Genomic DNA, 16,150 nt, shown 5'->3' on the forward strand with positions numbered 1-16,150 from the left:
GCTGACATAATCATATATCACTAAAACTCACTAGATGATGGAGCTGCATCAAATGTTAAGAATCCCTGAAGTTATTATACATGGATTGGGACATTTCACTTAAAACACAAGTATACACATCATGTTGGAACGACAGGAAGTTGTTCTTTGGAGTATTTATTCCTGTATATGGGGACCAAGGATGTCTTCAAAAGAAATACAATCCATCTGCTAAATGGGATGAATCCCAGGTTAAGTAAAACCTTTGACTGATTTATATATCAATAAAATCATCAGGACGAATCATTTCAGGGATGTGAATGTCTGCATTAAATGTCAAGAGATTTCATTCCAGCCAGAAACACAGTGCGTGCCTACAATAAAAGCAGTGAAGTCGTGATGAGTGCAATGAAAGTGGGAGAACAGGCTGCAAAAAAAATAAATAAAAACCCTCAGTAAAAAGATGTAACTTATTAATGTGACAGTGACTCCATAATGTGATGTCTCAGCAGTGTCCCAGGGTGCCGCGCTGTCAATGCAATCACTGGTGACGGCTTCATTTTCCCCAAACACATCTTGCTCCATTGAGAACTCAGCGTACCACGCAGTGCGATACAGCTGTGTAGACATAACGGAGAGCGTTGAGGGCATCCTTTCAGCCTAATGACAGGCTGCTTTACCTGCACCAAAATGCTACTGCATTGAATTGCACAGAAAGTCTTCTAAGAGTGAAGCAGGCTGTTACCCTTTCACTTGCCAATTAACCTCCTCTCACACTGTCTTCTGTCATCATCATCAGTTAATGGAGATTGTGAACGACAGAAAGTCAAAGAAGGACAGACGAGTAAACAGTGAAATAACTCTTTGCTCTGAATATTGATTCCCCTCCCTCTTCCCAGCCTTTCTATTTTGGCACAATATGTATATGTGTGTTGTATTTCTACAAGTTTTTAAGCCGGAGAAGATAAACCAGATGATTTATAATTACTCAAGTGTAATTGGCTTATTTCTTTCATTTATAGGCGTGGATGATGGAGCGGACATCCCCAGAGACATGGTGGTCGGAATCTATGAAAGAATACAACTGAGGGAGCTGCGCTCCAACGAAGACCACGTCACCTACGTGTCCAAGGTTGAGCAGTCCATCGTAGGCATGAAAACGGTAAGAGGAGAAAGATGCCATCAACAGCAACTTCAACCACAATAAATATGAGTTCCTTACTGTATACAGTGTGCAATATTGGTGCTGTGCAAACCCAGTGTGAGTTTTAAAATGGGATCCACAAATAAGAGACGTGGGACATATAATGCATCAATAATTTACCATTACGGTAATATCTTGGTGTTTAATTTCATCCGTTGTGTGGAGGGCTCCCAAACCTCATGCCAATGATATTCCATCAACTGTAGGAATTATCCCCATTCCACAATGTGTGTATCCATACTGTGGTTTTTGCGCTGACTATACTTGTCTTTCTAGGAATTTGGAGGAGGAGGATTAGTCACACAAAGTCATGAATGATTTTTGGAACTCTCTGCCAACTCAATGCCAAGTCATTCACTCATTATTCATGCTCTTATCACTATCACCTCACCTTAGTAGCGTTAACAGAGCACATTTATTAGCTATTAAATGTCTCATCGGTAGCCCGATCATTACTTCAGGACATTACTCCAGCTAGACACGTCATTAACCAACTCTATCATCCAAGTCTTTTTAACTGTTTGAGGTTATGGCTTGATCAGTGCAAATGAACAAGCACAGTGGTCAAATCAAACCTGACACCGAAAATGATTTGGTTGAGAGTCAACTTCAGAGATGAAAACCGTAAAACACCAACTTGTGATTATTACGGTAGCTGTAAGCAGCTTTTAAACTAAACTGATTACAGCCATTCTTGTGGAAGGTGCTGACTGTGCTCACTCTTTACTGAAAGGTGTTTTAAAATGCTTCAATAGTCCATTTAGATCAGTTTGAATTGCATGAGTGCACCCAGGACTTAATAATGACATAGTTCAAAGTTGAGTTTTTTTCCTTCCATATAGATATTGAAATTCAAAAATGGAAAATATTTTGTCTCCACTACAGTTATATATATTTTTTCAGTTCAGTTCAGTTATTACGTTTTTAATTCTAGCTACAATGTCAAGTTTACAAAGATATTTTTAATAGGTAACTTGGATGGTGGTATGCCAGTACTTTGTGCAAATTAACATTTGCTAATGCTACCAGCATGCTGAATTAACACACTGTAAACATTTGATGAGCTATACCTTTGAGCATTCACGATACTGTAGAATCTTGTAGATCACCTGGTCGCACACTGCCCCTCGCCCATCGACTAAAGGAACCGAGTTTTGAAAACATTTTCCATTTTATTCACATTTAATTAGCTTTAAAGTTTAATCTCCATTGCGTCCAGTTAAGGTTCAGAGTGTCATTAGAGTTCTGACATTGAAAGGATTGCTGCCTTTTTTTTTTTTAATGGCTTTTGCCTTTTAAGTGTGTCAGTGATGGATGAGTGGCCACAGGATGACAGAAGCAGCGTTGTCATCTCCAAAACAATGATCGATTACTGTGACAGAAAGTGTCTATTTCTGTCCCATGGGTGCTGTCAGCCCCAAACAGATTTCAAGTTTCCTTCATTTATCTATCGGAGTCCCAGTCCCAGTATTTTATAATAATGAGGTAATATCCCAATTGAGAATCCATTGAATATATCTCCATAATAACAGTTTACTGGGTGTAAATTATTTGATGAAAGGAATATAACTCTTTTCACATAAATATTTGCTATGGATAACATTTGCGCAATCCATTTTCTTCAGACACAGAGTTAATTTGTTCACAGATGACTAAACACTTGCCTGTCACGCTGCTTCTTAGCAACACTGCCAAGGAATGGATTGTAATTTTCTGGAATAAGCAAGAGGCATTTTCAAGCTAATGATGTCTTTACATGTTTCTGACAGTGTAATAAGAAAGCAGACTGGCTGTGGCCAGCTGGACGCAAGTCTGTGTACCCTGCAGTGATGAGGGAGCAAGAAGCAGAAGCTCTGTGTGTTATCACTACATTGCAAGAAACAATGCAGGAAATGGAAATTGGATTGCATAGTGAGAAGAAAAGGAGAAGCTGTGAATCTTTGTTCTTTATCATGAAGAGGGGATCGACTGTGCATCGACTGACGTTTGTTCCTGCTACTGTTTGGATATCGGTACAACGTATTGCTGGACAAGACATGTCAGAGAGAAAGGAGAACACGATTAGATCGGTCTCCAAAGGCACAAGCCCTTTTCTTTTAATCTTCTCAAATACTGAGAAGAACTTAAGTCCAAGAGGAGAGGTTCCCCGGGGGAGACAGCTGTAGCATGTTGAAAAAGAAGAAATACTTTGCAATGAGGCGTTATCGTCACCTTTGCTAATTCAATTTCATCTTATGTCAAAGATAACAGTATAAGTGTTGTTTTTGACCACAGCTGGAAGCTTTCAAGGGAGATAAGCTGGAAAATTAAAGAGCTGTACAGTTGAGTATCTATTGATAAGTTCATTTTAATATTACATAGAAAATTGTAAAGTAGATACCTGGAAACATGGATGAGTATTTATATCTACCCATCTTCCCTCTATAAGTAAACAAAACGATCATGCTTCTGGCAAAATGTTAGTGTGCATCATCATAGGTAAGATATCAAAAGAAAAAGTCATATGGGAAATTTTTCACTTCAGAAATGACATCTTAGCATAACTAAGACTTTTTACTGTAAACCTCAGTTTATTTCCACATTTCATGTAAGGTGAGAATTAATATTTGGATAACCTTGAAATAACACTGAATCTTATCTGTTAAAACACTCTCAGGGCCTTTTTACTGTCATTAATTTGCTTCAGCATTCTGTGGGTAATGGGCTTTCCTTTCTAATACTTTCATCTCACCTTTTAACCCCAGCCAATATATTAAGCTGCTCCCACTTTCTCTTCCTCACTTCATTTGGTCTTTTAAGTCTTACTGATGCCTCCCAGTCACTTCATCTTTGTTTGAAGCTCTCCTTTTATGACCAAATGCCTTGTTTCTCTGCAGGTTCTTTCCGTCCCTCACAGGAGACTGGTGTGCTGTAGTCGACTTTTTGAGGTGACAGATGTCAATAAGGCCCAAAAACAGGCGGCGCACCAGAGAGAAGTCTTCCTCTTCAACGATCTCATTGTGGTGAGAATACAGAAAAAGGGAGCGTCAGTGCGATGGTTCAGATTCGTCGTACGTTGTTTACATGTGTACTAGTTCTTCGTCATGACCCTTTTAATAGCAGGTTCTTCAGCACACGGCCCAATCTCTAAAGCTGCTTATTTTGTTGTGACAGCTGCAATGCACCATCACCTACTTCACCACTGTGAGCTCCCTCTCTTCCTTTTATGTCATTTCATAACCCATTTCTTTTAATAACAGAGTGCAGCAAACACAGTGTTGCACTGAACAAGCAAAGATCTTTCCCCTGCAGAGCAGTTTTAAGGACCAGTTAATAAAGATGGGTTTCACAGGTCCCACTGCACAGATAAGTCGTTCATTTGGTCCAAAGTCATGCAGAGAGGAGAACTATCAAAGGTTTATTGTTGAGCATAATTAATGTGCACAGTAGGAGTCACACAGGAGCCACATATCCAGAATGTTTAACCACTTGATGTCAAATATTCTCATTCTTACAAAAATAAAAAAATAAAAAAACAGCAGCATGGCCATTCCCCCTGCTCTTACTATTTTTCTGTTAACACTAAAAAAGTCATTTGTAGCTGCAGGAAAGGGAGGTTAAAAGGTGGATTTTCAAGAAAGACACGCAAGAAGTTACCCTCCTACATCGCGCTGAAATTCTGCTCATTTGGTACTAAAAAGTTAGCAGTGTGATATACTCCAGTGAGATAATTTCTCTTGACAGGTTTGAAATAGTCTGTGAAAGATTTTAGTGCGAAATTAAAGTGATGGGGACATCACTTTGAATTTAGCCTCTGTTCTAAAAGCTTGAACACGCCTAGGAGTGGTTGAAGTGCCAATGTGATGTATTGGTTTAATACGGCTCACCTGCTAAATTATGGCCCACAGTAACGATACCAAAACACATTTACTTCATCATTCTCCATTGAAGGTCATTTAGTAAAAGAATACCGTCTCTAATACATCCTAATAAAAGCGTGTTTTTCAGACAAATTAAAGCTCCGGTGCAGTCGGAAACACTTTGAAGAATGTTGTCTACATTGAATATCGACTCCATCTGCCCTTTTAATATTTTTCAGATTATCAAATAGTTTGTTCTTTCTTCTTTCCACATCACAGATAGGATACTTAAAATCAAAGCAACAATCAAACACATTTCAAGCACTCCGAGCACCAAACTGAAGTATTTAATGAGCTTCCCTGTTGTTCAAAATTGCAACTATAATCCTCGTTTCTCACTGTGTCCTCCTGATCTACAGATCTTGAAGCTTTGTCCAAAGAAGAAGAGTTCTGCAGCGTACACTTTCTGCAAAGCAATGGGCCTACTTGGCATGCAGTTTCATCTGTTTGAAAATGAATGTAGGTCACGGTGCCTTCACCGCAGGCATGAAAATAATGAAACACATATAACAAACAATGCTTTGAAATGGAAGAAAAAAATAGAAATTTACGCCAAAGATGTGATAAAGAAAAAATCTGAAACGTATTTGAAATCTTTTTCTTCGCTGTTACCTTTGCCACTCTGCATACTTTACACACATTAATTGCGCATTTTTGAAATTTATTCATTATTTATTTAAGCCTGCTGAGAAAAATTCAAGAATTTTTGAACTAATTAACTAGGTAGTTTTCTAAAAAATATCTGCAAAAGAAAAACAAGTCAAGAGAACTGATTCCCAATTCAAGTCATTTTCACACCCTACCCTGAGAAATACCTTGCAAACCGTTCCTACAATGTCTCTCTTTTTATGTTATGTTTCTCAGACTATCCTCATGGCATTACCATCCTCTCACCATTTGGTTCAGACAAGAAGCAGGTACTTAACTTCTGTGCCCAAAGTGCCGAGGAGCTGCTCAAGTTTCTAGAAGACCTCAAAGAATCCATCGCAGAGGTGTCAGAGATGGAACAGATACGCATCGAGTGTGAGTGTGTGTTTATGTGTGTGTTTGTGTGTGTGTTTTTCCCCCTGTGATAACACTATAAAGGAATGTTCACATAAATGCTTAAGCCCATATCGCACATTTTTGCTTTCACGATTGTCCGTGCCTTCTGGGACCTTCCATACCCCGTTATCTCTGATAAAGCAGGAGTTTTTATAGCACAATGAAACAAAATGACTGGAGGAAAATCATAAGAATATGTTTGGTAAAGAATATTAAAGAAATTGCAAATGCTGTAGTTTGCAAGTCTTGTGGCTACATGCTTTAATGTTTGACTTGTGTCCATCAGGCTTTGGTCCATTCCTCCTATGATAATGAACATTGCAAAAAAAAGAGTATTTTTTGGAAAGACTTAATCATCTCATGGGAAGTTGGTGACTACAGTTGTGTCAGAAACATTAGTCAAAAGCCTTCCTTTGTTTTGTATTATTTGTCAACTCATAGATAGCATCCTGTTTCTATTTGCAGAGGTGCAGAATGACTTTTCCATTTAGTTTCCTTTTTGTGCACTGCAGCTCAAACAGGCTGCAGGACGGCAACAAACCGGAGGTGAAAAGAGGCCAGTGTATCCAAATGCAGCCAGGCATCTGAGTTGGCCCTTGTGCATACGAAATTCTCCAGACAATAACACACGCACGTACTTAGACACATATGGTAGTATCCAGAGTTTGGCTGCTGCCAGTGGGCATCAAAGAGAGTCTCCCTGCTGGGATTTGACACAACTGCATCACCCATCACAGAGTGGAAGGGCCAGCAGCCCTCAGTGTGCAGACAGTCACATGTTGTCAGAAGGAAGTTGCTTCCCTTTATAAAACAGAGCTGGAGACCGCGTCTGTGCACCAAACCATAGAATACAAGTCCATGAAGTGCAAAACACAAAAACAGCCCCCAGATGATATCAGAACAAATTTTAGGGTGAGATTGATTACTTGCACTTCCACAAACCCCATGTCTTAATTTTGCTGGCACATTAGTAAACATGCCTGAGGCTGGCTCACTCATGTTTGGGTTTTCCCAAAAATTTGTTTTTATCTGGATGAGCTAGTGTCCAAATGTTTAATATGATCAAGATTTTATTTTAATTCAGCCCAACACTCACTCTCAGCTGGGAATAAACCAGCACATAACTATCTGTATTTATTCAAACAGAAAAATTATCTGCAGCTTTGAGGCTCGGCATCAGCATCAGAATGCAGTGTGCTGTTGAAACAATATTTAGTCATCATGATTGGATATGACATGCAATTACCTTGAAGTGTGATTTTTAATTACAAAGATGGAGAGTTGAGCTTTTGAACTCAGAGAGGATGCATGTCTGATATATTACACAAAATCCAGAATATTATAAACATTTTATTTTAGATTTCATAAATCAACAAGGAATACCGACTAACCGTGTCTCTATTTTGATCCGCTGTGGTGATTATGATGATCGTCTTTTTGCTCTTGGCAGGGGAGCTGGAAAAGCAGCAGGGGGCCAAGACTCACTCAGTCAAGAACAACGGCACACAGCTAGAGCTGCGTGGCAAACAAGGCTCCCCATCAGGTGTGTGATCGACTGCTTTTTAATTCTAAAACCCACCACAGAGCCCTCACTCTCAATAGTGTCAATTTACCTGCTGTTGACAGATTATTGTTTTTATCAACCAATCAGTTGGAATGCACATATTATACTTCAAACATGGATATTTGATTAGTTGAGATTTGTGCTATAATTGTAAATTGTTGCGCTTAATCATCAAACCATGCTAAGAAAATGTCAGCATCCTCATCAGTAGGTGGTACTCATAGAAAAGCAACATGAAGGAACACATTTTTTGTTGGTTTTAATCCTCCCGTTTTATAAAGTAGGAAACATTTCAGAGAAGATTATAATTGGGATTCTCAAGTACAAAGAAGAGTACAATCACTAGACTTAGCCGAAGATTTCTCAGAAACTTGATTCTAATAATTTTTTAATAACAGTATTATAATTTTAACAGTGCTCCCAAAATACATCAATTTAATCACTTCATTATCTTGGAAAGTCCAGTTAATAAAAAAAATAGCTAGCAGGAAAGAATGCAAATAGATACTTCAAACCAAATTGCCACTTTACGAGGTATATTAATATTCATTCACAAATGTCAAATGTCTTGTGTTTATCCTGAAACAAAGTAATATTTTTTTGCTCCTGCAAACATAAAGAAGATATTTCTGTTATTTTGCTGTCACTTTTGTCTCTTTCCCTCCATGTTTTCTTCTCTGCAGGGAATCAGGAGATAGATGACAGAAAAGGACACAACGCAGTAGAGGTAAGTACGTAGCGACAGAGCCATGTGCCAATCAATAGGTAAGTCAGTGCAGTATGTCATGCAGGGTAGGTTAGGATGAAATGCTAGGACCAGTCATATCTTTAGGGCTAGAGATATCGAGCAGAAGTGAGTGAGTGAGTGAGAGATTGAGTGTTGCAGGATGAAGCGTCGCTGCAGGCGTCTGACCGATCAACCTAAATATTAGATAAAACGGATTCTCTTATTGTGCAAAGATGGTGTTTTGGGGGAATTCATAAAAATCACAGGTCTCAGAGCAGCTTCCATCCACAGAAAGTCCATCAAACTCAGGTTTACAAATCATCATCATCATCATCATCATCTGTAAGCCTAAAAAAATTATTGTTGTTAATTAGTTTTGCAAGCTCAAACAGAAATATATTCCTCCTCCCGATAACAGTTGCTGAGGATGTGTAGGGAATGCATAAATTACGTTCTTGTGTGTCTGCGTGACTACATTCAGTGCCGAGACCTTAATTAACACAGTAACGTCCAGGCGGATAAATTTAACACTCATTTGACCCGCAGTCGCCACCTCCTCAACCCTTTAGAGACCTCCAGGGGGAAACTTGTCGTGTGAACATTTCAGGCAAGGAAGAGAGCAAGCTGAACTACAGTACCCATGAGGCTTTGCAATTACCATTGTGGAGACATCAGATGACCTTTCCCAGTGTTTGCTGTCGCAGTGGAGTCGAGGGCTCAAGTGAAAAGCCAAATACACAAGGTGGATTTGACATTCAGTGGCTGTTTAAATTCCTCTCTGCTCGCTGGTACACCTTGTTAGGCTATAAATCTCAAATCAGGTGCCAGTTGGAGCTGCCGTAATTAAACCTGCACTGAAAGGCTTCAGAGCCATTTCATTTTCAGAGCTGTAAATGCTTGTAGAATGACAATTACTGCAGAACAACTGTGCATTCATTGCTTCACAAGAGACTCTGAAAGACATAAAATCGCTTATTCTTTTCCATCGCGATAGAATATGTGCTTATTTTCTGCACAAAAGCTATCTCTTTCTCACTTAATAGACTTTTTGGTTCAGATAATAGAGAGCTACCATCAGGTCAGTGTTTATGGTTGCCTGAGCTACCTGTACCAGACGTCTTCCTCTTCACCATGCATCCTCTAGTAAATGTCAGTGGCTTATGAGGAGCTGTTAGCTGTCGATACACATTTTTATCTTGGAAACCTGAAGGGGCCAAACTGAGAATGTTGCTCATACGAGAGGCACGGATATAGGGATGGCGGAATCCAGCACTAAGCGTTTTATCAGCACCTGATAACGGTTGAGGTTTTATAGCCTTATTTAGACCAGTAACAATGTGCTAGTCTGAGTTGAAGTTTCCAGGCTAAAGATAGTCAAGGGTGTAATATGCATGTTTCCATCACGTCTCAAAGTCCTGTTTCTGTAAGTATACCCTTGAGAACAGAAGGCATAGTGGACCAAACTCATAAAGAGTGCCTAGACCTTTATTAAGGGTGCTATTATGTAGTGTTTCCCATAAAAAAGTGACCCTGCCAATTACTGGCCTGGTAATACTACGGCATTTTCAAATTACATTTGCAGATCTGTGTGCATCAGGATGCAACACTGATAAATGAATATGGATCCTTTTTAAAAACAAAGGCAAAACCTTCATTTCACCAAAGCTGTTGTCATGGTAACAGGGCCTAAAACCCATCACCTCTTGTTCATGTGCACAAAATTTTGTGAGTAATCCGCTCACGCCATTCACAGCTTATTGATCAACAGGAAGACTGACTTTTGTAAAAATAAAAGAATTGCTTTCAATTTTTGAACACTGTTTTTTTGCTCAACTTGAGTAATTCTAATTTAATTCTAATTTATTTTGAGTATACTACTACCTTAAACTTTTGATCCATAACATTTTGGTGGCTGATAAAGCCTTAGAATCACTAACTTTATCTATTGCCTAATAAAAAATATCAACAAAAACACTATACCAGGTCAGATAATTAATTCACTGCGTAAAAGTGCTTTGATGCACTTGCATCCTATGCTATTTTTCGTATTCATATATATTTCAGTATTTGATTATTCACAGCCATCGGTGTTATAAAAGTCCGACTTTCACAAAGCTTCTACTAAAATTTCATATTATACGCATCTGTTGACAGCCATTATGAGACCAGTAATTATTCACTTTCAGTATGAAAGAGCATAATGTAACAGCCAATGTTTGGAATGACTTCCCTAACCCAGCAACAAAATCCTTTTGGTTATCTTTGCATCAAACTCCTGTCTACTCAGAAATCAAACTTTTAAAAGGCACCTCAAAGTCAGAGAAATCCTCCATTCTTTATTCTAGGTCCTTCAGAGCGCATTGATACAGTACTCTAAGTATAGCATGTACTAAAGTCGTCAAAGAGAAATAGTGGTTGGCAGACTGAATGGGAGCAAATGTTAATGGACTTCTTTCACACAAGAGTTACATCAGCTCCCCTAAGAGAATTGCAAAACACTGCTGTAAGCCCTCTCTCACCTCAAATACTTCACATTAGAGGTCTATTATATTTCAGGTGAATTACTGTTGACCTCATTCACACAAACGTCATTTTGAGGGGTTTTAGCACAAAACTTTATCCTGATTGACACATTTACAATAAAGTTTACAATTAAATTTAATCTAAATTCTTTTGAGTAGAAGATACTTCAGCAACCCCAAATAGAAAGATTTCATTCTGGATGTAAGGTTCTCCCTCCGATGACAGCTAGGATACGCTTTACAAAGCACAAATAGTTTTACAAAATGTATAGATTGATGAATGGATTGATGAATGGATTGTTATATTCACCACCAGCATCGTTTGAGGTGACTAACATCACGTTACTCATAGTCGTTTGCCTCAGACAAATGTTAAAATAGCAGTGCTGTGGTTGTATGATTGCTTAGTGCTTATAATATCTAGTCACGACACATAATTTGCACTTCAGATTGGCCTTATTATATGGATTTGATATATTTTTGTTCAAATTAGGCATTCTGTAAGAATAAAATAAGCTAATTTAAGCCAAGCTAAGATAATGTAAGATGAGATGAGTTCAGCTAAGATAACTGTGACATATGGAAGTTTGCATTTTGATGAGTGTTGCCTGTGGTCGTCTGTGGTTGCCAGTCACCTCCTCTCCTCCTCTTCTTCCACCTCTCCCTCTTCCACGTATGATCTACGTCTCTGTTTTGGTCAAAATCCCCTCGTGTCCACTTGTTCCCATAAAGCCACACTGTGGTTTGGAAAGGAGACACAAGGACACCTCAGTGTCCCCTTTGGAACCACCAAGGCCCCTTCTGTTAGCGTCACACCAAATTTCTTAGTCCCATTTCCCCCCTCTGCTGTCCTCCTCCTGACCCCAGTCACACAGTGGTGTTCCCAGCATCCACGCTGTTCCCAGAACCTGTAGGGGTGGAAGGAGGGGAGTGTGCACTAGTCACAATGATTTTTACACCTCCACTGGCTCCCAACACCTAGGCCCCCACGCATGCCCTCTGTGTGTGTGTGTGTGTGATGTGCCTTCACCACCACCACCACCACCCACCCCAAAATACAAAAAAAAAACACAAAAAGAAATTTAAAAAAGAGGGCTTGATGGATTGTAGAGGAGGAACCAGTTTTATAACATTTGATGCTGTTCTCTTGGCTGTTTTCTAAACTAGGTGTCAATTCACAACAGGCTTCAGACGTACCAGGTCAGCAGCAGCACGGCTCGGAGTCCCGAGAACGTGGCCCTTCCTAACCACCAGGGAGAGCCGTTTTTCCGGCAGGCGTTGACCCAGGGGCCAGAGCCTCCACCTCAGCATCTGCAGTTGCAGTCAGCAGCAAGCACCCCCGCCCACCACCTCCACCTCCAGCAGCAGCACCCCCAGCCCGCCGTCAGCGTGGCCGACCTGCGACCCGAAACTCTCATCCAGTGTCAACAGATCGTTAAGGTCATCATGCTCGACAACAGCGGCCAAGGTCGCGTGGAGGCCTTCCTCAGCCAAACCCCCACCCACCATCACTACCAGCATCACCACCATAGCCACCACCAGCTCAGTCAGTCGGCAATGTCCACCCCGGTGCGCTCGCCCGATGGATGCCACGGCAATGATACCCACCAGCCCCCGCTGCCTCCTCCACCTCCGCCTTACAACCACCCACACCAGTATATACCCCCGGACCCCCGCCTCAGTCTACACCGGACCCCAAGCGGCTCTCGGAGCATGGTGTAAATAATTTAATTCGCATTCTTTCTCCGACACGCGCACACACTCACCCTTCCTCTAGCTATTTAAAAGTACATAATATACATACAGTATATACATAAAAGAGCTATAATGAAAAATGAAATCTCACTTATATGCATATATTTAAGGAAAAAAATAAAGAAAAGTCAAGGTTTTAAAAAATGAGTGGAGAGATGAAGTGCATATATATAAATATATATAAAGTTTTACTTGATTCCACATGTATTTTGAAATATTATGTAGTTTTAACAGATTTCTATAACTTTTTGTCAGTTTTAACTCTTGATAGAGACAACAATGATATTTAGTTTCTGGATGAATCCACTCACAGTTCCTGTGTTCACCGTCTTCAAACCTTTTTGGACCGTGATGAACGGATACACCCCGAGGACCTGCTGCTTCAGATTGCTCTTATCATCCCGTACCTCACGCCTGCTGTGCTGTACGTGCACAGTTATCACTTAACAGAAAAAGCGTGGCATACGCTACATCCGCTTCAACTGACTTCTTTGCACTTGACTAAACACTAGGGCTAGAAGAAACGAAAAACAAAACTCATTTGCTCTGAGAATATAGTCCTCTCACGCTTCTCCCCCTCAAGGAACCCATTCCTCTCCCCCCAAAAAAGCAAAACTGATATTTTAGCAGCACTTATTTCCTATTTTGCGCTGTTGCTGATTTATTAATGCGATGAGAGCTTTCTCTCTTCTTCTCTGTTCCCCTGGATGGAACATCCTGACGTTCTCCGATAAGCCGTTTAGCATCTGCTCCTCTGTTGTGTTGTGGTTACACCATCATCATCAGAAAACACTCTCACTAAGCTGTCACTCTCCATACGTTGTTCCACCTGAGAAAAGGGTGACAGTCGCGCGGATTGCTCCTAAACCAAAAATCCAACCCAGGACGGTCCTGCTGATCATTTGCTTGTCTTCATATTCAGTAAAGGAAACTTTGCCACATGCACCCAACGATGGAGGGGGAAATTTTTAATATTTTGAAAATCATTAGAGCTGCTGAAAACGCTGTTGGACTTTTCTAAAACACCAACTATTCAGAATTCACGTGTTATATATATATATATATATATATATATGCAACACATATTCATCATCATCATCATTCGTTGTTGAAATGTTTCTTCGCTTTTTCAGGAAATCACTGTGGATTTCCACGAGGATGTTTTTGTGACAACCGTTACAAATCGAAACCAGTGTTTATTTTAATTTGAGTGAAATGTTCCACGTCTGTGTGTGTGTTTTCTATCAAAGGCAGGAGTCACCATCTCTGTAGGTAGGTAGGTGCGGCTCCAAGGTTTGGTTTCAGCTCCCTGTGGCTGCTTTTTCCTCCCTCGTAACCTTTGAGCCATTTTCAAAAAAGACAAAACTACAGAGAATCGCACACAGCTTGTATTTCAAATGCTGGCATTAATGGTATTGTTTGCGCTGCTGGCTGGCTTGCTTTTAAATAAGAACGGGACAAAAAGAATTCATGTTCTGATCTCTTTCACCCCAGCCTAGATTGTAAATACCACGCTCAAAGCAATGCCGTAAAGGACGAGCGAGCTACCTTTAGCCCCCTTCAAAATGCTATCGCCGTGTCACACGTCCTTCTCTCTGAAATAGGTCAGCATTCACCTCAGCCTGAATGCATCCATCTTTTAAACATAAGCCCCAACAGGTACTGTGGAATGGATGTTGGGTTAACTCTGCTCCCATCTGACCCCTGTCTGTGTGATTTGTTGATTTATAATCACAGAGCCACCATAGGGAGGTCTCTATCTCATCTTTCTGTCCTTTTCCACTTCAAATTCCATCCAGAGGAAAGGCAGAGCTGAGAGAAAAAAACAGTCTGTTGTTCTGGCGAAGATGATGACTGTTTTTATGAGTGTGTGTGTGTGTGTGTGTGTGTGTGTGTAACTCGCTCAAAATGGCATTTTCTCTCCAATCAATCCTCTTTTTTCTTTTTTCCATACCATGACCTTTTTCAAGGTTACACATTTTAGCAAATATCAAAAAATGTGATCTTTACGTCGTTGTCTGATACTCAAGACCCGAGGTGATTCATCTGTCATGCATTAATGTTCTCCCATAATAGCAAAGTATCTGCAACCATTAAAATGAGATAAACTACTTGTGTTTGTCTTTCACCAGTTAAACAGGAAAAAAATATATTTTTCAATTGCAGGATCAGATCAATGACAGTCCAACAAATTAAGGAGATTTGATAGAGACAATTTGAATTATGCAAAAGTTTCACATACTGTACTTTGCCTCTGTAGGACACTAATAGTTTTGAAATTATTGTGCATGACTAAATTTACTGTGAGCACCTGCAGCAGATTAAGACAGTTTTATGAAGATAAGACCTGTCTGGAAATAAAAAAAGACTAATAAAAATAATTGTGATCCCCCCCACACACACACAAACAAGAAATGGATGAATTTGAGCCCTCTTTTTGCTTACCTGTTTTTTTTCCTCTTTGTTTATGATTGCATCGTTTTTTCTGCTTGATGATTTGTTAAAGCAACTCTGTGTGTGCAATAAACATGAGTATGAGATCAATATCATGAGCTTGAAAGATAACAAATGTAGCATTTTTGAGAGTGCAGCTTACGATTTGAGAGCGCAGTAGTGGCTTTCTTAAAAAAATAAAAAAGGGCTCTGCCATACCAATGCACTGCTTCATGAATAGTGTGTGGATTTTTTTGTCTGGCTCCTTAACACTGTGTTTGCTCAAACTAGCTATAAATTTTGCAGAAAGTGGATATTTTAAGACGGGTGTAACCGATGTGAACCATCATCTTCCTCAGTTGACTTTGAATCTCCTCGCTACCTGTCTGCAGTATATCAACATGCTATTAAAAGAATTATTTAAGTCTATTCCTTTTAATGGTTTGCTTTTCTTCTTGGATTTAATGACTTAAAAGTACCAGATGTCTGAAGTTGCTGTGTAACTACTGTTCAATTTGGAAAGTCATGTTGCACAGCATTTTACCAATTTACCATTCCAACATGTTGTGCATCACCAAAAAAATCCTGGGGCCACCAGTTTATTCAGATCTACTGAAGATTTAATGGTCCCTTCCTTGGCAGATGCCACATCTTGCGATGTTAAAAGAAAAACCGAGAAAATAGCTTCAAATTCTGGCCCTTTGTTCAGATGTACTTCAAAAAGTAATGAAACCTTCTTTCCTACATGGCCGACACATTTACTGAGTTTTATCTAATTTTATTGGATGGTTTAAGCTACTATCTGTATCTGATTTGGTATCTGTTCAACCATCTAAATTATCTGTATCTGTATCTGTTCTCGGAAAGGGGGGAAAACTTAAACTGGAAGTGTGTGTGGTTTGACCGGAAATGGGTGAGGCTTAAATCGGTACATTATTTTAAGTCTGTAATTGACCAGGTCGTTGCTTCTTTTTCTTTTCTTTACAACTTTTTTCTCCAATAGTCTTCAAAGTAGTAGTAGGT

General features: G+C 39.7%; 1 protein-coding gene across 5 annotated transcripts in view; it reads left to right on the plus strand.

The window, feature by feature from the left end:
* The window catches only part of iqsec3a (IQ motif and Sec7 domain ArfGEF 3a), a 74,482-nt gene extending 61,639 nt beyond the window's left edge, over positions 1–12,843 (plus strand). The window contains exons 8-14 of one of the 5 annotated variants that reach the window (XM_068306747.1): positions 1,002–1,141; positions 4,060–4,185; positions 5,442–5,541; positions 5,947–6,105; positions 7,577–7,669; positions 8,374–8,417; positions 12,107–12,843. In XM_068306747.1, coding sequence (XP_068162848.1) covers positions 1,002–1,141; positions 4,060–4,185; positions 5,442–5,541; positions 5,947–6,105; positions 7,577–7,669; positions 8,374–8,417; positions 12,107–12,661 — 1,217 coding nt within the window. In that variant the 3' untranslated portion in view covers positions 12,662–12,843. Of the gene's footprint in view, positions 1–1,001; positions 1,142–4,059; positions 4,186–5,441; positions 5,542–5,946; positions 6,106–7,576; positions 7,670–8,373; positions 10,246–12,106 lie in introns of those variants that run through there. The other 4 variants (XM_068306749.1, XM_068306751.1, XM_068306748.1 and 1 more) reach the window with 4 other exon arrangements.
* Positions 12,844–16,150: the final 3,307 nt, after the last annotated feature.

The sequence above is a fragment of the Antennarius striatus genome, chromosome 22 (genome assembly GCF_040054535.1).
Source record: "Antennarius striatus isolate MH-2024 chromosome 22, ASM4005453v1, whole genome shotgun sequence".
Taxonomy (NCBI): domain Eukaryota; kingdom Metazoa; phylum Chordata; class Actinopteri; order Lophiiformes; family Antennariidae; genus Antennarius; species Antennarius striatus.